Genomic DNA, 20,670 nt, shown 5'->3' on the forward strand with positions numbered 1-20,670 from the left:
CAGGCCTCTCCAGGCTAGAAAAGCTTGGTGAACAGTGGGAAATTTAATGGAGAAAGGAAACTGGAGAGAGATAACTGGAATCACACACTAGCATCTGATCAGGCAAGCTTAGTATGTCCCTTGAATGTTCTTCAAGAGTCAATGCAAAGCCATTGAAAGAAGTGTTTTAAGCTACTTTAAAAAGTAAAGATTGTTAAACTGGCAGGAGGTTTTGGGATGATTTGATGTAGGAAAATTCTAAAGACAAGGGGTCAAATTGGCAAGCTACTGCAATAGTCCTGGCAAGAGAGTCAGGGTTGATTTTAAGGGCAGAGGCACTAGAAATGAAAAGGAAAAGTGGAGACAAAAATGTGTCACAGAGAGGCAGAGTAAGATGTGAAGACAGTGCACGAAAGAGGCAAAGGAGGCAGGTGTTCATGATGACCAAGATTTTGAGCCTGGGTTCCCTGAAGGACAAAGGGGATTTATCAAAACTGATCTTGATGATTCTGTGACTGCTGAAAAAACACAGGACAGACTTACACATGGGTCACCTCTGAGGAAAATGAGGCCAGGATGTGGTCCCCCTGCCCTTCTGTGTCTTCTCTCAGTCCTTTCACCTGTCCTGCTGCAAGAGCCCAAGTGAATGGTGAAGAAGGGGTTGGCAGGCTTATGGCTCCATGGAGGCCTTGTGCTGCTGTCTCAGGGGACACCATGGTTCTTCTGATAGTCCATGATGGGGAGGGGCTTGGATACCTGGGGTTCCCAGGTCCAGCAGCTTTCTGCAAAGAGGCCAGAACTGTACAGGATGGGAATAATGTGCATCCTCCCTAAAGACAAAGCCAAAAAATGGGGGGGAGTGTTTTTTAAAAAGGGGGGTGTTTGGCTTTCCTACCTTTCTACTAACTGGAACCAAAAAGCAGATGTGGATTTCGTCTGGGTACCTGGAAATGTCCGTACTTTAACCTGTTATTCAGTTACTCTTAAAAATCCAACATTAAATGATATAGATGAAATAAATAGCTCTCAAATGATAAGCTGACATCTACAAAAACTAGTTCTAGTCTTGACTTCTAGAGTGACAAGTTCATCTCTTTGACTTTCAGTTTTCAAACTGAGGAAGAGATAAATGCCCTGCCTGTCTCACACTTCCAGGTGCCATAACTACTCTATTTTTTTTAACCACACTAAATGTGAATCTAAATTCTCTAATGCATAAGGGTAAAGAGATCCAATAAAATATTATCATGCTCTAAAAAAAAAGGGGGGGGGGTGTTTGGGGCTGGGGATGTGGCTCAAGCAGAAGCGCGCTTCTCTGGCATGTGTGGGGTGCTGGGTCCGATCCTTAGCACCACATAAAAATAAAATAAAGATGTTATGTCCACCGAAAACTAAAAAATAAATATTAAAAAATTCTCTCTCTCTCTCTCTCTCTCTCTCTCTCTCTCTCTCTCTCTCTCTTTAAAAAAAAGGGGGGATGTTTAGATTCTCTAAAACTTTGTCTCCCCAAAGAATGAGCTCTTCCTCCTTCTTGGAGGCCTCACTGGGACACTGAGGGGTGGATCTGGCTGTGGCGGGGTTAAGGAGCTGAGAATGCATGCTGACTCTCCATTCTGTCTCCTCCTGTCACTCAGAGGCTCACAGAAGGTTTCTCAGTGGGAACTTCCATCCCATGGGATTATTTGCTGCCTCTTCGACTTTTCCATTGAATCCATTCCTTAGAATAGAGTGAAAACTGAACAAGGCACTTGGCAAGATTAGATTCTTCCCTCTTTTCCCTGATAACTAGCTGCCCTAATTTTTTGCTCCTCTCCCATGCAGCTGTTGCAAGACACACCAGTGGCCTCCCTGAGGAGCATGGAGGTGTGGAAAGATGTGAAGTCTTGCCCACTACCTCTCAAGGCCGAGACCAATCAAGGAGCCCTCCAGTTTGGGGACAGTCCTTCCAGTCACTTGCTATTCAAGCTTCCCCAAGAGTTGCTGAAACCCAGGTATTTTTGAATTTTCCTGCTCCAGTGCCAACTCAGAACCCAACTGCAATTTTACCCCAGGGAAGTCTAGCAGTATGACACTGTGCACCTGTCACTAATGAAGGTGGCCCTACCAGTTTTGTAAAGAGAGGTGCTAGCCTGCACAGGACAGGGAACGTGATTGCCTTCCATGTGCTCTTCCTCACAGCTGGATTGCAAACGTGACAGTATGCTGCTCAGGGCCTGAAACAATCAGCTCAGCTCCAGTTTAGAATTGACAGTGTTCTAAAAATAAGGCTGATATTTTTTTCCAAAGCTGCTATTTATTTCAATGACAAATCACCTTTCTTCTCTTGCATTCTGTAGTGAAAGGAAAATCATTCTTTTAGGTAGCCTCGGTGCCAGAGAGATCATTTTTAGAGAATGCATCTAGACTTTCTATGCTAACAAGTTGCATCGTTTTGGAGGAGGAGGAGGAGAGATATGAATCATGTCAGTACAAAGTAGAAAAACAAGGTTTGTTATTTTCAGGTGATTTGAAGGAGACATAAAGAAAAGAGTGTCAACCATTTCTTCAAGAGTATTCTACAGAGGGAGCATTTCCCAGGGGTCAAAAAGACCTGGGATTGAACTTGTGGCTTGCAATCCCTGCTTGGCCACACACTGGCCAGCTCCATTCCTCTGAGTCAAAATGCCAAGATGGGGTTAGGTGGACAAGAGTTTTATTGTGGGAAAGCTTGTGAAAGATGACCAGGAGGGGACAGATGCAGGCAGGTGAGGGGACAACCTGTAGCTGGAGGGTCCTAAAGACATTTTCGAAGGAAGAGGTACAGGGAGGAGGGTTGAGTAGAAGGACCTCATGGGCCCCCCAAGGACAGACCACCCCTGAGAAGGGCTCAGTGTCATGCCTAAGTGGCCTGCTCTAGTATATGACCTCACTCAGTCCTTGGCTGAAAACAGCCTGCGTGCTGCTGCAGATCCTAGGGTGTGACAGCTGGGGGCTACCAGCACACTGCAGGTAGCCCCACAGCAGCTGCCCCACAGCAGTTCTCACGAAGGGAGCACATCTTTGTGGCCACTATAAAGTCTAACTTTTCTAAGTGTAAGCTTTCTCTCCATGTCTGGCTCACATGTTTTAGCAAACTGCTGTGTATCTCTGGACCTCAGTTTTCTCATCAGTTAAATGGGGTTGATGCTGCTTTCCTTGCAGCAAGAAGCGGTAATGGCCTGGAATGAAGCAGGCCCTGGGAACCCCTTTCAGTGAACCATGAACCCCATTCATGGGCGTGACTCATAGGCAACTGGGTGTGAAGGCCCAACAGGCCTTGCAATGCCGGTGTTCTTACGGGGAGAGCCTGTGCAGGTGGCTCCAGATCTTCAGTTGCTTCAGGAATAGTCTAAGGATCCCTCATTTGTCAAATCTGTGCAAGTAGAAGACTAAAACAGAGGGAGTGGGGTTTATCTCTCAGTTTACCTCTCCCCTGGTGACTTCTCAGTTGGGATGCCCCAACCCCTCTCAAGATGACCTCAGTGACATCCATCTCTCTTAAAGAAACAGTAGCTGCACATACTTTCCCAGCCATCCACTGTGGCTTCTCCACCAGCTCTGTCCTCTGCAGCTCCCGTCCCCTGCATCTTCTCCCTTAGCACATTTAGTGGGATGAGTTACAAGCTACTTCTTCTGATTCAAGCCCAGTACCTTTGCATCCAGTACTCAGTTACCCATCCTAAGTGGAAACAGTAACATTTTAAAAGGCAAAGTGAAGAATCTTCAGCAAATAGAATTTTTAAGTTATTTTAGTCTCAAATATTATAACAGTCGGATTATATTTTCAGGGAGTCACAAGATTTATAACGTTCTGCTGTTCTCATTCTGATTTTCATCCCGGCAGGCAGTGTTTTGATTCTTCTTTAAAACTGGTCCCATTATTATAAAATGTTGTTTAGATTCTCCTCCCTTCCTTCAGCCATGAGGATTCATAGCTACAATATCATAGATTGGGATTTGGATCTACTGCTGCCTTTTTGGAGTGTTAGTTAGTCTTTTCTGAAAGAAAATTGCTTTAAAAAAACAGTGCTAGGAAACAAATGTCAAGTCTGATTACCAAGCCCACATATGCAAAGTACTTTACATTCTGGAGCAAGTTCCAGCATCCTCCTTAAAATTGGCAAATTGGCCAAGCCTCATTCCCCAACCCTCCACACTGGCACACAGACACCAGGAGAAACACTGAGCGGTGTTACCATCTGGGTGGTTTAGTTTAACAAATATGGGTTGCTTTTTCATTTTGAAGAATGTTGCCCTCTAGGAAACTTGATAATCTGAAGAATAAATGTGCATCTCAGCCTTGCAGTATTAAAAAGCAAAGAGAATTAATAGTGTACTTTTTCCTTCCACTTTCAAGATCTGCCTCCAGATTTTCCATTTACTATTTAACCCAATTTAGTTTTTATTAAGTGCCTACTGTTTACTAGGCTCTGGGGAAACAGCTGTGAGCAGAACCAACCTCGTTTCTGCCCTGTGTACCTAGACATTAACCACAGTGAATGAGTGTTTTAGTTTGCTTTTCATCACTGTGACCAAAATAACTGACAAGAACTATTTAGAGAAGGAAAAGTTTATTTTGGCTTATGAGGTTCAGATGATGGATGGCTGACACCATAGCTCTGGGCCTAGGGTGAGGCAGAGCATCATGGTAGAAGGGCTTGGCCAACAAAGGCAGCTCAGGACATGATAGTGGGAAGCAGAAAATGCTGTACTCACTAGGGAGAAAATATAAACCCCAAAGTCACACCCTCAGTGACCTACTTTCTCCAGTCACACCCTGTCTCTCTACATTTACCACCATACCACTGGATTAATCCACTGATGAGGTTATAGCTCTCATAATCTAATCATTTCACCTCTGAACATTCTTGCACTATCTCACACATGAGTTTTTTGGGGTCACCTACATCTAATCCATAACAACAGGTGATGATACCCATGCCTTCATCACATTTATCATGCTGTACTTTTATGAACCCCTCTCAGTGTACACATGTACCATAAACAACTCAAGGAATGGAACATCCATGACTACATTCCTAGAGCCCATCATAATCCTTATACATGCTATATACTCATTAAATATTGTTGGATAGAGAGACAGTTGTGAGTTTTCATAGAAAATAAAACTTGCTTAGCCAGATAGGCAATAATAAGGAACCCTCATGCAAATAAGCATTAACTTTTGACTCTGCTTTGACTCCATGGTATTTGCCTGATTCCATTTCCATCATAGGTGAGCAATAAGGGTCAGAAAAATGTGGGGTGGGTAGAGAAAGTGACTCTGTACCTCTGTGCCTTTTTGTTCAATATATCTTACAGAAACAAATGCTTATCTAATGTTTGAATCACATCCTTGTCATCAAGCTGTCCCCTGCTCCTCCTACACTTCCCATGAATATACACAAAATAGGATGCATGTTCATTGGGTTTAAAGAGTTTAGGTTCCTTAGGCCAGTCACACAGAGAGAAGTACTGTGTGACTGCATTTAAATGGGGGACCTAGAGCAATCAAATACACTGAGACAGGAAAGTAGAACGGTGCTTGCCAAAGGCTAGGTAGAGAGGCAAACAGGGGACAATTGTTGAATGGGTGGACGTTTTCAGTTTTGGAAGATGAAAAGCATTCTGGAAATTGACTGTATATCATTATGAATATTCTTAACACTACTGAACAATATGCTTAAAGTGGTTAAGATTGTACATTTTATATTATGTAAATTTTACCCTAATTTTCTTAATATATATATTCTTTGAAGTTCAGGCATGTTCTTTCTTGCCACATGCTAGGATTTATACCATCAGCTAAATTTGCCACAGAAGTGCCTCATTATTCCCCCAAAGTGGTAAAGAACTTGTACCAAAAAAAAAAAAAAAAACTATTCATAGTTGGATTAGAATGTCTTCTGAAAGTTCCCAGAGAGACAGGTCAGTTAGTGTGTATCTCACTTTTGTTGTTGTTGTTGTTGTTGTAGCAGCCCTGGGAATCAAACCCAGGGTCTCATGCATGGCGCCTCACTCACAAATGGGAGTTTCAGTGTTTGCTTCCCACCCACTTTCCCAGATCAGAGAAGCTGAGAAATATTAAAAACCTCTGTTTTTCTTCATTGCCTGTTGCTCTTTTCCCATAGATCTCAGTTTGCTGTGGACATGCAGACAACGTCCGCCAAAGGGCTGGTGTTTTACACGGGCACCAGGAACTCCTTCATGGCTCTTTACCTATCAAAAGGACGCCTGGTCTTTGCATTGGGAGCAGAAGGGAAAAAACTGAGGCTCAAGAGCAAAGAGAAATACAATGACGGGAAGTGGCACACGGTAAGAGCTGGGGCTGCACTACTGCAGGTCAAGCATGCCCCAAAATCCAGAATGTGTCAGAATCCTAGACTTTTAAAACACCGACTTGGAAAATGGAAAATTCCACACCTGATCTCTTGTGATGGATCACAATCAAAACACAGCCACACTAAAAGTAATTGTACCAAATTTCAGGGTATAGGTATAAGGTACATATGGAACATAAACGAATTTTGTGTTTAGAGTTGGGTCCCATTCCCAAGATATCTCATTATGTTATGTGCCTATTCCAAAATCTGAAAAAAAAATCTGAAATCTGTAACAAGCATTTTAGATAAGGGACATTCCACTGAACCCCTAGTTGTTGCACAATTCACCATGCAAGTAGCCAAAAACATAAATCCCAACATTCTTCTCAGGCACTAAGGCATAGGCATAGGGAGAGCTAGTGTGGTTGGAGGCCCTGAGCATCTGCCTCTTTGGACTGAAGACTGCTGCAAGTGCCTTGTGTGTGTGACACCCTATGTGCCAGGGTGCACTTGACCCACTGCTCTTCAGTCCCTGCCACACCATCCTGGGCTGCATCACTCCCCTGGCCTGCTTCCACCCCTGCTTCCTGGACCATTGCTGTCCTCCAGGGCCAACTTCCAGGCTGCCAGACCTCTTTCTGGTCCTGGAACTGCCTTCCCCATAGCACAATTATGCAGATCTACATCTCCCACCTTCCTTCCAAAGAAGAAGAATTTTTTAAAAAGAGAAGATCCACACCCTAGAATCCCAGCTTTAGCTCAAAGGCATCCCAGATGTCAAAAAGATACAGTAGAAATGCAGAAGGGAACTTTTTATTTTTTTCCTAATAAGGAAACTGGTACTCAGAAAACTCAAGTGACCTGACTTGAGTCAAGTGAATGACTTTCACATGGTGATTCCACAAATGTTTCATCAGCTGCTCTCTTGGAGCATATAAACAAAAATATCCTCAACTTCATGTCAGAAACTGGTGTCTTGAGAAAATACCAAAGCAAGGTTGGGAAATGACAAGGCAGGGTGGGGGGCTATCTTATATCTCAGGTCAGGTAGACAGGAAAGGCCTCCAGCAGGGAGTGGTCTTCATATGGAATTATGGGAAACAGCAGAGGGAACAGCAAATAGGAAGGCCTTGAGTTGGAAGTTAGCTCAGTGAGCAAATCACAAAGCAGTAGGGTTAGAGAAGGAGGCAAGGCCCCATCATTTAAGTCTTGAAAACCAAATTAAGGACTTTGGATTTTATTCCAAGGGTCTCTGAAGTTTTTGAAGAGACTAAAGCTAGTGAAGAAGCATAATTACTTGAATAGATTTATGTTTTGTTTTTGTTAAAAAACCTCTGTTTAGTTGAAGAAACTACAGGAGGGTAAGAGTAGAAGTAGGGGCCAGATGGATGTGATTGCCTTTGCCTAGAGAGGCTGAGGTGGAGGTGGAAAGAGGTGGGGTCTGCATATGTTCTGAAGGCAGAGCAAGAGGGCTGGTTGGGGGATTGCATGAGGGGAGGATCTGGGCCAGCAGTTGGGTCAACAGCAAGTCATTTCCTGAGATGGAGAAGCTAGAGAGGAGGTGGATATGGCCAGAGAGGTAGCTGTTTAGGGCCAGAGAAGACTAGGAGCTCTATTGTAAGTGCCTTACGGGCAGTGTCCAATCACACACTGTATCAGGTGTGTCTACAGAGGGTAGAGGGGTGTTAATGAAAGTCTCAGAGCCGTGAGATGCAGAATCCATGACTTGTAGCAAAGAGTTGAAAACACTTGCCCCTCTTAGCAGAAGAGAAGTGGTTTTCACTTGCTCTGGAGCCCTGCCTAAGGGTGGTGGTGACTTCCACTCCTCAGCTCTATCAAACTGCTCCTTCTCTTGGTTGCAAAGATATTTGTTGGTTTTTATGCCTTTGGTTGTTCATCTTTTAAGTTTCCAAATCTCATTTTTTAGTATTATTTAGCTCACCTTTTTAGCTCAGTGTATTCAACTTCTAATATATTCTCACAAAACCATGGTGATGATCATAAACAGGAAAAAAAACATCTGATTTTTAAAAGCTAGCTGAAAGTTAGAAAAACTTTTTTTTTTAATTTCCTGTAACCAGTAATAAAATGCCGCATCAATTGTCAGAGGTAAAGATTTGATTCGTTTATTCTCTTTCCTCCAAAGGTGGCATTTGGGCAAGATGGTGGAAAGGGGCGCTTGGTTGTAGATGGGCTGAGGGCCCAAGAGGGGAGTTTGCCTGGAAATTTCACTGTTGGCACCAGAGAACAGATTTACCTGGGATCATCTCCATCAGGGAAGCCAAAGGTAACTGTAAATTTAAAATAATTCACTGTGTATCAGAACCATTATGATTACATGAGATATTTAAGAATTTCAAAATACTTTAAATGACTTTTTATATCTAATATTCACAACCAAAGGGAAGGTGCCCACTCCCCCCACACTGAAGCTTTGCTTTTTAAGGTGCAGGTTGAGACACAGACCCCAAGAAATTGAATATGGAACTTTGGTGTGGCTATATACACATGAGTCTCAGCTTCTAGGAAAATAGGTTTAAGGTCGTGGACCTAAAGAGATTTTGAATTAAGATAATGTATTCCAGGCTAATTTGTGCCACCTTCACTGTCCTTGCTGAACTTAGGCAAAGGATTTACTTCATGGTTTGCTCTCTCGTAATTTGTTATTGAATTTTAATATGTTTTTAATGGGGTCTTTTTCTCTCTCTCAGAAATGGAAACCCAGTATCTTTTGCCATAAAGAGTAGGTAGCCATAAAAACAGATATGCAAAATAAAACAGAATTGGAAAAGTCTAACTGGATATAATGGTCTATACCCTCTTCATTGGGAGAAATAGGAGCTTGCCAAGTGATCAAGGGCTGTTTAGGATATATTAGCACAAAGCTGAAATGTGTCCCTTGTCCTCACCAGTGGGCTAAAAAGAGCATTACCAAAGGAAGAGGGCAGAGGTGTGGCTCATGGTAGAGAGCCTGCTTGCACACAGAAAAGGGGAAATTCCAGAAAAATTTAACTGACTCAACATTTACTCGAATGCTGTTCAGTGTTTGAAATAACAGACTATCTCAAAAACCCAACTTGGGAATGCTGACTGAGGACAGTCAGGACTCCCTGTGTCTGCAAGGAAGAGAGACTCTCCTCTGGGTTTCTCGGATTCTAAGGCTCTCTGGGGCCTCAGCCCAGGGCCAGCTGTGGGCATGCCCTCCCCATGCCTCTCTCCTCCCTCCTGGCCAGAGGGCAAATTGCACCTGTGATACCTGGGAAGGCCTGGTGCATCCTTCTCTTCTTCCAGAGTTCCTTTTTCTCCTACAGAGTTAAGTAAAATGGTCAATAACTCAGGCCTAGGAACTATTTTCCACCTAAATGTAACTTTTACTCCTTTCCTCAAGAGCCTGTGGCACCTTGTGGTGTGTTTGCTTTTGGTGAGACAGGGAGGGGCCAAGTTCAAATGTGAACTTGGAAAGGGACATAATATCTAATATCCTATTAGGTCTTTATCAGCTTGGACGCTAGAGCTCAGGCTGACCTAGCCAAAGCCAAGGTGTCTCCACAGGGTACAGCCTGCCCACTTGCATTTTGGCCAGGGCTTAGGTACAGGCCAGAACCCCAACAACCAAGAAAGCATTATCTTAATTTATTACATTCAGTGACTTTTACATGTATATCATAATATAAAACATGTATATTGCAATGCAATATATGTATACAATATAATCTGTAATATGTAACATATTCAGTGCTAAAGAGGATCCTCAATACTAATGTTTACTGTTTTCTAACCTTTGTATATATTTGTCTCTCAGAGAAATCACAGGAATGAGTAGTTATTCAAGGCCAAAATTTGGGCATTCTTTTGACCTGATTCTCTTAAAGTCACCTTCTCTTAATCATACCTGGCTTCCCAACATTTGGGCAAATGTGGCACCCATTGAAAATATTTTTACAGTGAAGGTTTATTTTGTGACCCTCCTACAACCTGAGGGTATAAACCTTTGTTTTAGTCCTCTTCGGTATCTTTCCAAGAGCGGTGCTTCTGAACACCAGAACTGTACTCAGTCCTTAGGGATTCAGTGGCAGGTTAGAGCCCATCCTGGGGAGTCTGCACTTGGTCTCAGACACAGGTTTTTCATTGTCACATGACAACATAACAAATCTTAAGAAACTAACAACTTTATAAAAAAAAAAAAGAAAAAAGAAACTAAAAACTTCACGAGGAGACCAATCAGCAGCTTACGGTTGTCACTGGTACCACATGCATCTCTAATATCACCTCTCTTATGTCTAGACTCCAGAGTTCTAAAAGCATTTATTGTAGAAGGGAGGTAAGGGATTTTATTCAATGATTCTTAAACTTTTTTTTAGAATTTTATGAATATTTTGAGAATTTTCCTAATCCTTATGGTCCTTCTCCCCAGAAAAATGAGAACATCTGGTACCAGAGGTTACAAATCCTAAAAAGCCCATCTGTGGGCCCAAGTGAGGAGCCCCAGTTCCAGGCCAGCTTCAGGCAGGCAAGGAGTTCCCCACCAGCCCACTGATGATGCACACAGCGTCTTATTTTAACTCCAGCATTCGTGATTTGTCGGAAGGACACTGAGCCTAACGGTGTAGGGAGCTGTTTTGCACTTTATTATTTTTGGAACATTCTGGCCTGGTTTTTCAATCAGCTGCCCTGCATTAAGCTAGCACATTGGCTCATAAACCCAAAGAAGTGGTTTTATACCTACAAAAAGTCGAGGAGCTCTGTTGAACGGTGGGGTGGAAATTTCCCCCTGTTGTGGCTCAGTCTGGATGGACCAGGGTCAGGTGGATCCTCCTCCTCCTTCTTCTTCCAGCACAAGTTGGAAGCCTTCACTGCCTCTCCCTCCTACACACCCTGCTTGGTTTGGTGACACCTTCAAACTTGGACCACACACCACACATGTGGTGTGCAGGTTTTTCTTGATACTATGGGCAGGAAGCCAAATGGCACAGGAAGGCCCACCTGACTTTTTCAGACTGAAGTGCCCTTCACGTTGGCCACCCCTGCATTTCTGAGAGTTGTAATAATGAATTCTTTCTTTTCTGCTTGGTTGCAGAGCCTCCCCCAAAACAGCTTTGTGGGATGCCTGAGGAACTTTCAGTTGGATTTAACACCCTTGGATTCCCCTTCCGCGAGCTTTGGGGTGTCTCCTTGCTTGGGAGGCTCTTTAGAGAAAGGCATTTATTTCTCCCAAGGAGGAGGTCACATCATCCTAGGTAAGAAACAGTTTAGTAGAGTTCAAGTCTTGAGAACCATTTTTATTCTTTAATTATGATGTTTTAACTGTTATTTGTTTTTTTTTTTAAAGCTAATTCTGTGTTGTTGGGGCCAGAATTTAAGCTTGTTTTCAGCATCCGCCCCAGAAGTCTTACTGGAATCCTAATACACATCGGAAGTCAGCCAGGACAGCACTTAAGTGTTTATATGGAGGCAGGAAAGGTATGTGGCAGTTTGATAATATGGGAAGGGTAGATGGCAACCAGATTTCATTTCTGGAGATCATGGTAGGTGAAGTTACGGGAGAAGGTGGAGCTTATATTTAAGAGATCTTATATTTAAAAGACCTGGCTTTGAGGCTGCCTTACTATTTCCATTACCAAGGAATTTGTCATCATGTTATCTCATCTTTATTTTCAAAACTGGGAAAACTCTAACAAGTTGGGCTAAATTCCAGATATACCACTTAGTTGTAGGGCCCTGGGGAAGTTGCTTAAGCTCTTCAGCTCACTTGCAGCATCTATAAAATGTGGACAATAATTCTTATTTCCTGGGGTTGCCATGTGCCCCATAAATGTCCGTTTTCCCTTTTTCTCTTCACCCTCATCACATTTCTACTTTTATTCAGAAGTGTAGGCCCTGAATCAATAGGGTATGTCCTCCTACCGGCTGTCTACACCATGGGACACCTGTGCCCATGGTCCTCTGCCCATGGAATCCGTTCTGCATCCAACTTTATTTTCTACACAATTCCAGCCCTCTGCTCCCCACAACCAAGCTGGTCTCTGGATCCCACTCTGGCTATCCTTTGGTTTTTCATGGATTCCTTCCTCAGTTTATGTTTTTGCTGTCTCTCCCCTCTCATCACTCCCAGTTGGATTTAACGCCCTTGGATTCCCCTTCTGCAAGCTTTGGGGTATCTTCTTGCTTGGGAGGCTCTTTAGAGAAAGGCATTTATTTCTCAACCACCAAGCATGTCTCCTTCCTTCTCAGAGAAGTCTCTTGAAAATATTCTTCCAGGAAGCCTTTCATAATCTTCAAGTCAAAGAGTGCTGCTATGCCATTTTCTTTTATCTCTGTTCTTCCACAGCTTTGTGGGAAAAGTGCCAGAAAAGAATAAAATGGACCAAACTCCTAGATCTGTGTGTGTGTGTGTGTGTGTGTGTGTTTAGTGCTGCAGATTGAACCACTAAGCAAGTTTTTTACATGCTAAGCAAGTACTTTACCACTGAGCCACATCTCCAGTCCCTGGAACAATTTAGCATTGAGTCTGAATAGATCTCCAGTTGCCCAGAGGAACAAGCAATTACCCATCTTTGGGTAGATGAAACAAGGCTTGATTTTCAGAGGAAGGGTTGGAGAAGGTGTCCAGCGGGAGTTTGTGGATAGGAAATAATCTCAAGAAAACAAAATCAAGACCCAATGACCTTCATGCCATCAGTGACATTGTTGACCTCAAGAGCTGCCTGTGAATAGATGGCTGCATTTAACTAAAGACAGATTAAATGTAAATTATTTACAATGACACTTACTCTAGTCCTCTCATTTCATTCACTTTAATTCAACCCTTGAAAGATCTTGAAGGACCCCTGACTGGGAAGGTGGGATTCTACACAAGACATTTTGAGTGCCTGATGCCAAACATATATATGCCCAGTAAAACTGTTGGCTTGTTTTATGTCTCAGATGAGACTCTCTAGCTGTAATGCGCTCATGGTCTGGCCCTTGCAGCAGAGGATAGGACTCCACCAGCATTTTTGCCTTCCAATTTCCCATGATCTTCTCAACAGATTCACTGTCACGTGTTAACTGTTAAGGAGGATGGTTAGTGTTCATCAGTAACCTTTGAGTAGGGTTGATGGGGATAGGGTTTGGATTGGGAGGGAACAAACAGCTCATCACCATTGCCAGCAAGGTCGAGCTGGGTAGGATTTGCAGCTTGCTTGCCTGGGAGGGATGCAGCAGAGGGATTTCCAGGAGCCTTAGACCCCATCACCAGGTACAGGAATTGGGAACCACCATTCAACACACTCGTAGGGCTGTCTGCATGGCCAGGCTTAGGGAAGGCAAGGGAAGAGATAGAGGGCAGGGGAAAGTTGACTCAATCTATCTTTTGGAAGGAAATAGCAACATGCATGTGTGTTCCAGGTCACTGCCTCTATGGACAGCGAAGCAGGTGGGACCTTGACATCAGTCACACCAAAGCAGTCTCTTTGTGATGGACAGTGGCACTCAGTGGCAGGTATGTCATCCAAAAGCCTATTGTTCATGTATTAAAACACTCTGTTTACTTCTGAATTGAATAGCTCAAAGGTAGCTTCAGTCCATTCATCCATAGTACATGACCGGGGTCAACCCACCAGGTTAACATGTCCATTCTCAACCCCAACTGTGTTAAAATAGTTCAAGGCTGCTGCCTCCAGCTCTCTGTAACAGTCTTCATTTTTTTTTCAAGGTAATCTAACATTGTGATTCAGATTGGAACTCTGAAGTCAGTTCAATCTCAGGCCTATCCTTTACCCTAGGTGACCTTGAGGAAGATAAGCTACTTAAGAGCTCTTTATATTCAGTTTCCTCACTGTAAGATTGAGATAAAAATGGTGCATGCCTCCTGGGTTGTGAACATGAAATGGGAAAATGTGTGTAAAGTACTTGGCCTACTTGTCTAATGCAGAGTGTGCTGCTTTTACTATTATATTATTAAAGCTCCTTGTAGTATTATTTTTTTAACAATCATTTAATGTTAATGCAAACTATTTAGACAAACCAAAGGTAAAGAGCAGCCTGATCCTCTCAAATAGTATCTGTTATTTTATTAATAACCTGTGGATATGCATTCAGAGATATGTAAACCTGAATTGGCTAGAATGCCTTTTGTGAAAGGTGATGTTTTCCTGACTACTCGGAAAGCTAACTACATTGCAATTCGCTCAGATTGTCAACATGGGAGGAATTTGGTATCAAGAGTCAAAATTGTGTAGCTATCTTTGGTGTCAGTTTTCAGAAATCAGTGCCTTCGTTAAAAAGTAGCTGAGATCAGTAGAAAGCATTGAAGTAAACCTGACTTCTGGAGACAAGGGACCAGGGTTTGAATCCCAGATCTCTAAACCAGGCCTTCTACTCAGGTCATAGAGAGTCACAGTCTCATATCTGGGAGTGATAATGTCTTCCATGTAGATTCATCTTAAGAATTAACGTTGCCTGGTGTTAAGAAGTTAGTTGAATTTATCCCAAACCTGACAGAAGCCTACACACAGTGGCCCCAGGGGTCCTATGGGGATGAGTTTAAAATCAAGCCCATGGTGACACAATCATGTAGGTGTTAAGCAGTGGGAAGGGCTCTCATGTGACAGACCCAACCATTTTTTCTTTCCTTTCCAGTCACCATCAAACAACACATCTTGCACCTAGAACTGGACACAGACAACAGCTACACAGCTGGACAGCTTACCTTACTGCCTGACAGCTCCCAAGAGACACTCCACATTGGAGGTGTCCCAGGTAACTCTGGCTCTGATTTCTTCTACACCCACGTTACCCCATGTCAGCTCTCAACATTTTCTTCTTAACCCAATATATATCACGCCCAGCAGATGGGTAATTAACATGGCAGCCTTTGGCTGGATGGTGGAGATGGTGAGGCCCTGCGCTCTAGCATGTACTAACAATGGGGGCACATTTCAGGGCAGTCCAGGTGACATTACTGCTGCATCCCCTTGACCAAGCCTATAATTTATAAGCCTCTCTTAAGAGGTTACATTAACCCAGAAACCTGATATAAGCGAAGAACTAGGAAAGAGGCTGAAAAATGTGTCTCTCTTCCCTGAGCATTTAGTTTTACTGCTAAATTATGAGAATGGGAGGATCAGGTGGGTAGGGAGGGAATCGAGTTCAAGGCTGGAATTTTGCCTGGAAAGAGCCTTTTCATTCTTTATAGTTTTATGGCCTTCCACATAGTCTGGTTGTTAATTTTATAGGCCTTTCATGACCCATAAAAAGCAGCAGAGTTCAGAGTTATCATCTATTGATTGGGGCTGTGGAATCTCCTCTGAAGAACTTGAAAAGCCTCGTTGCCAATGTATCGCAGCAGGTGCAGAGTCAGACCTCAGCTTAAAGAGGGGGAAATGTCTGGGTGGGATGAGACCAGGGGTCCCTTCAGCTCTTTCTAATAAGATTCTCTTGGAAAACTCAGGGTGCATTCGTCTGACACTCTGAACTATTCATTGACTGCCTCTTGCTTTTCTCTTTCAGCCAATTTGCAGACACTGAAACTCCCAGTGTGGAAATCATTTTTTGGCTGTCTGAAGAATATACAAGTCAACCACATCCCTGTTCCTGTTTCTGAAGCCACAGAAGTCCAGGGGTCTGTCAGTCTGAATGGCTGCCCTGACCATTAACCTCAGGCTACCACCCAGCAAGGAACTCACCTTCTCTCTGCCCATTCAAGGTCATTCAAGGTGATTCAAGACACCATTAAGACAAGTTTGACAGAAGATCTAATTTTGAATTCCAACCACATAGACCCATCATTTGGGCATTTACTGCTAACTATGTATTTTATACCAAAAAAAAAAAAGGTCTTGAAGAAGATAAATTGTTATTCAAGCATATACATGATATTTTGGCAATATTATTTTCTACTACAAATTAAATGTCTTCTAAAGAACACCCCCCCACACACACACACACACGTTTAAAACATAAATCTCTTTAGAGCACTTTAAAAATATGAAACTTTTACATATGTTAAAGAGTTATAATTTATGAGGTTAAATAAATGCAGTGTACTCTTCATATTATGATGCTTTATTAATGTAGAACCAGGGGCTTGGTGGTCATTGTTAACTGTGTTAATTCCTTAACACATATACAATGTGCTACCTACAACATGGTTTTCTTCAGTTATCAAGCACATTCTGGGAGATTCTGTGTGCTCAGTGTGTGAACTACAGTGAGGTATTAGAAGTAATTCCTGCCCTTCAGGAATATGCAATTCAATTGGGGAAATAAAATCTTCATAAAATAGTAAGTCACAAATAGAACAACTGAGCTCACTAATTAGTAAAGCCCATGGGTCCCCCAATCCTTTCCTTCCCTGGTTCACTACCAACCAAGTTAGATTATGGTTGTCAATTCCTTGATGGCACAAACCATCTAGTAGGAGAGCTGAGATGGATATATGTACCATAACTGCCACTTGGTATGTCAAGTTAATAGAAATACATGGGAAGGAGAAATCACTTCTAGTTTTATTGAAAATTACTAGATAATGTACTAGACCAACGTTTGTTAAGAAAAGCACCACTTTGCCTAACAAAGAAGACTATGAAAACATTTCTGTGTCTTTAACATTGTATCTCTGTTCATTAGGAGGAAAACAATGATTCTAAAAATTGGGTAGGATAATCCTATAGGATGCCCTCCACCTGTGAAATTGAGTCACATTCTTTTATAACTATTGCACTGTGGTCTTATGGGTATGCTTTCTAATAACTGAATATGTACAAAACTGGAATGTTCTCCTGGAGAGGTAGCCAAGACCCACTGTAGGGAGGTTGAGTGGTTGACCTTAGAGACTCTCTGTTGAGTGAGAGGCTGAATTACATGACTAAGTCACATGCTTTCTGAAAACACCAATTTTCAAATGAAAAATTCCCCAGGCAATTAACCACCCAGGAACCAAGTCAGCAGGAAGATTGTCCATTTTACCTATCTTTGACAGGTCTTTGCTGAACCTAAACTTCTCTCTTCTGGGTTCCTGGTTTTAGTCTCACTGGATGTACGGGGTTATTCAATCATACTCATTATTGGTTAGAACCTCCTAGATTCATCCCAAAGGGGCAGTTAGTTCTCCACTGACTCACCCCATGGCTTCCCCTCCATTCTATAACAACAAGAAGAACCACCACCCTTCTGCATTTGCTGACTAGAATGCCAGCCACCAGAAAGCACAGAGTCCCTAATGAATTATGGTTGAGAAAATGCCAATTCCCCGTGCAGCTCTTCTCCACTTGTAAATGTGTTCTGCTCTTAAAGAGAAGAACCATTTTGAAGATTTTTTTTTTTTGGTAAAGTTCCATATATTATCACTGTCATCTTCTTTTTGGTTTATATGCTTACACTGATTGGGCTGACCTTGGGGTGAGAGGCTAAGTGGGGACAGTGGTATCATGGATCAACAACTCTTTCCCACAGTCACTATTGTTTCCTACTATGGTTTGGATATTGTCTAATTGTTTATTACCCAAAGGTCCATTATTTTAAAGGCTCAGGTGAGGGTCTTGGGAGGTGCTGCAGACCTTTATGCGGTAATTTCCTAGTGGGAGGTCCTTAGATCTTTGGGGTAGACCCTTGAAAGGGGTTGTGGGAGCCCACATTTATCCCCCCTCCCCCACCCCTCCTCTTCATTTTTAATCTCCATATTAATCCCTTGTCTGATGAATAGTTTGAACATATTTTCTCCTATTCTGCAGGTTTTCTCTTCACTCTGTTTATTGTTTCGTTTGCAAAAGTCGCTTAGTCCGATAAAATCCCATCTGTCTACTTTTGCTTTTGTTGCCATTGTTTTTAGGGTCTTACGCCCTATATTGATGTATTGAGTGTTTCCTCAGTGTTTTCTTCTAGCAGTTTTATAATTTCAGGTTTTTTACGTCTAGATCTTTGACCCATTTTGAGTTCATCTTTTTTTTTTTTGATATGGTGAGAGATAAGAGTCTAATTTCATTATTCTGCCTTTGGACATTCAGTTTTCCCAGCACCATTTATTAAAAGGAGTGTTCTTTGTCAAAAGTACTATAGAGGCATGGATTTATTTCTGAGTTCTCCGTTCTGTTCCCTGGGTCTGTGTGTTGGCTTTTATATCAGTAACATACTCTTTTTGTTACTGTAGCTCTGTGGTATGGTTTGAGGTCAGGTATTGTGATGTCCTCGGCTTTATTCTTTTTGCCTATAATTACTTTGATTATTTGTGCTTCTGTCTCTCTCTCTTTCTTTCTTTTAACATGGCTGATACTGGTAAGAGCAATGGTGGAAAGTGGCAGAAGTCTTATTTTTCTAGTTTCCCCATTTGCCCAACAATATAACTTAATCCACAGGCACAGAAATTCTGGAACCACATCTTCATATTTGAGAATGAAAAACAGAAACAAAATTGGAGTATTCTTGTTCATTATTTTCAGAATGAGGAACAATTATTCTCCCAAAGCAGAGGGCAAACTTCTGAGATGATGAATACCACTTACTGGAAATGCTTTTTCTGTTCTTTGCTCATAAAGGTTCCCGTGACCCCAGAATGTAAAGAGTACCTTTTCACTGCCAGAAGTTTCGATTCCCCATGAATTTTGAATGTGTGGTTCATTTCACTCTACACTGTCTTCAATAAAAAGAGAATTGGGAGTTTCGGAGAATAAAGGACCAGAACTTTTCACCGCACTTGAGACTTCATGAATGCACACTGATAGCACAGCACATACCTAATGATTAATCCATCCCTTGCTCAAAAGGCTTTTGCTAATTTATCAGTAATTCTGATTGCATCATACTCAAGGGGCATGCATTCCTGGACAGTCACAATGGAGCTTTGTATGCAGTGATAAATGTCAGTGTGGTGTCTTGGCAAAAGGCAGATTTCAGGAGGTAGTTGCTGTTCCTGCAAGGACTCTGAGTCCTCAGAAATTAAATCTATATTCTGGAAAATAAGTGACCCAATTTATCTAGCATTCAACTGCAGTGCTGTCAACAGAAAATAATATTAATATCCATGTTTTCCTAAGAAGGGAAATGTCCTTGGTGAGGGGAACCTGTGGCAGGCTGAAGTACATTCTGGGTCACTTCCTGGGCCAAAGATTAGCTGCTGCTGTGACAGTTCCTGACAAGTCCAACTCCCAGTAGGGTTTGTCTTCTATTCCTTAGTTCCACATAATCCATTTAATCCTACTTTCCTACAATAAGAGGAAATCAGACACACACATACACACACACACACACACACACACACACACACACACACACACACACACTACAGAGAAGAACTATGGCTCTTAGAAGTCTCTTGCTCCTAAGCTACTCCTGCTGTCTTGGGCCTACAGTTTCAGCTGAGGTTTAAGTATGCAGGCTCTTTTTTTTTGAGGTTTAGAATATTCTAGAAGTTAGAAGAACAGACATTAACTCCCTTACTTTTCAAGTCATGTCTCAGAGTTAAATGAGATGATAGATGTAAAAATGTGATGAGAATATCACATTCTACTTCATGGAATAGAAGTGTCAAAAGTTAAATGCTTCCTTCAGCATTAGTTATTTCTAGGAAGTATTTGGAAATTCAACTATTCAAAAGAATAAAAGCCAAAGACTTAATAAGGATCTTTCCTATTCTGATTTGGACTGATGTTTGTCACTTTTCCTGATTTGTCCTTGTAAGGAAACAGAAAAGGAAGAAAATTTCCCTCTGTGTTATGTAGCTGTTGTGTAGCATGACTATGTACATAAGGAAAGTATATTTCCAATTAAGAAGGAACCTCTGCAGTAAAAGCATTTGTTTGAGACTTTTCTTGGCTGGCAAAGTCAGCTCTGCCCACCTGTGCAGCAGGTGAGCTGCAAGGAGCATTAACTTCCAGGTGCATTCTCCAACAGTGACTCATGGGAGTTGGTGTCCAGTTCCCACACTCCCAGTGTATTAATCAGGGTTCTCTAGAAGAACTGAATCAATAGGTGGTATGATTATAAAAAGGGGGTTTATTAGATTGGCTTAGGTAACCAGAAGCTGGATAGTCTACATTGGCCATCTGCAGGCTGGAGAGCTGGAGGAACCAGTAGCTGCGCAGTTCAAGAGGCTTAAGCCTCAGAACAAGAGAAACATCAGCAATGTACCCCAGACTAAGACTGAAGGCTTCTGGAAACTCCCTGGAGAATCACTAGCAGAGTCCACTTTAGAATAGTGAAGGAGCAAGAGTCTGATATCCTCATGTGATACGGCAGCAATCAAGAACATGTTCAAGAAGAATGGAGCTTGCATCTGCTGCTGCTTCCTTGTTCTTCCAACTTTTATTCCATCCAAGCCTACTACCCAACCCATTGGATGGTGCTGCCCACACATGGGGAGGGTCTCCACTTCAGT

At 42.4% G+C, this 20,670-nt stretch overlaps 1 protein-coding gene across 2 annotated transcripts in view; it reads left to right on the plus strand.

Annotated features, from left to right (window-relative positions):
- The window catches only part of LAMA3 (laminin subunit alpha 3), a 244,899-nt gene extending 226,629 nt beyond the window's left edge, over positions 1-18,270 (plus strand). Inside the window, exons 68-75 of one of the 2 annotated variants that reach the window (XM_081263355.1) lie at positions 1,801-1,970; positions 6,129-6,312; positions 8,467-8,607; positions 11,398-11,557; positions 11,650-11,780; positions 13,707-13,800; positions 14,940-15,059; positions 15,810-18,270. In XM_081263355.1, the coding sequence (XP_081119481.1) occupies positions 1,801-1,970; positions 6,129-6,312; positions 8,467-8,607; positions 11,398-11,557; positions 11,650-11,780; positions 13,707-13,800; positions 14,940-15,059; positions 15,810-15,955 (1,146 nt within the window). In that variant the 3' untranslated portion in view covers positions 15,956-18,270. The remainder of the gene's footprint in view (positions 1-1,800; positions 1,971-6,128; positions 6,313-8,466; positions 8,608-11,397; positions 11,558-11,649; positions 11,781-13,706; positions 13,801-14,939; positions 15,060-15,809) is intronic. The other variant, XM_081263356.1, reaches the window with a different exon arrangement.
- The last annotated feature ends 2,400 nt before the right edge of the window (positions 18,271-20,670 follow it).

Source organism: Spermophilus citellus, assembly GCF_964194105.1.
Source record: "Spermophilus citellus genome assembly, chromosome: 12".
In the NCBI taxonomy this organism is placed as follows: domain Eukaryota; kingdom Metazoa; phylum Chordata; class Mammalia; order Rodentia; family Sciuridae; genus Spermophilus; species Spermophilus citellus.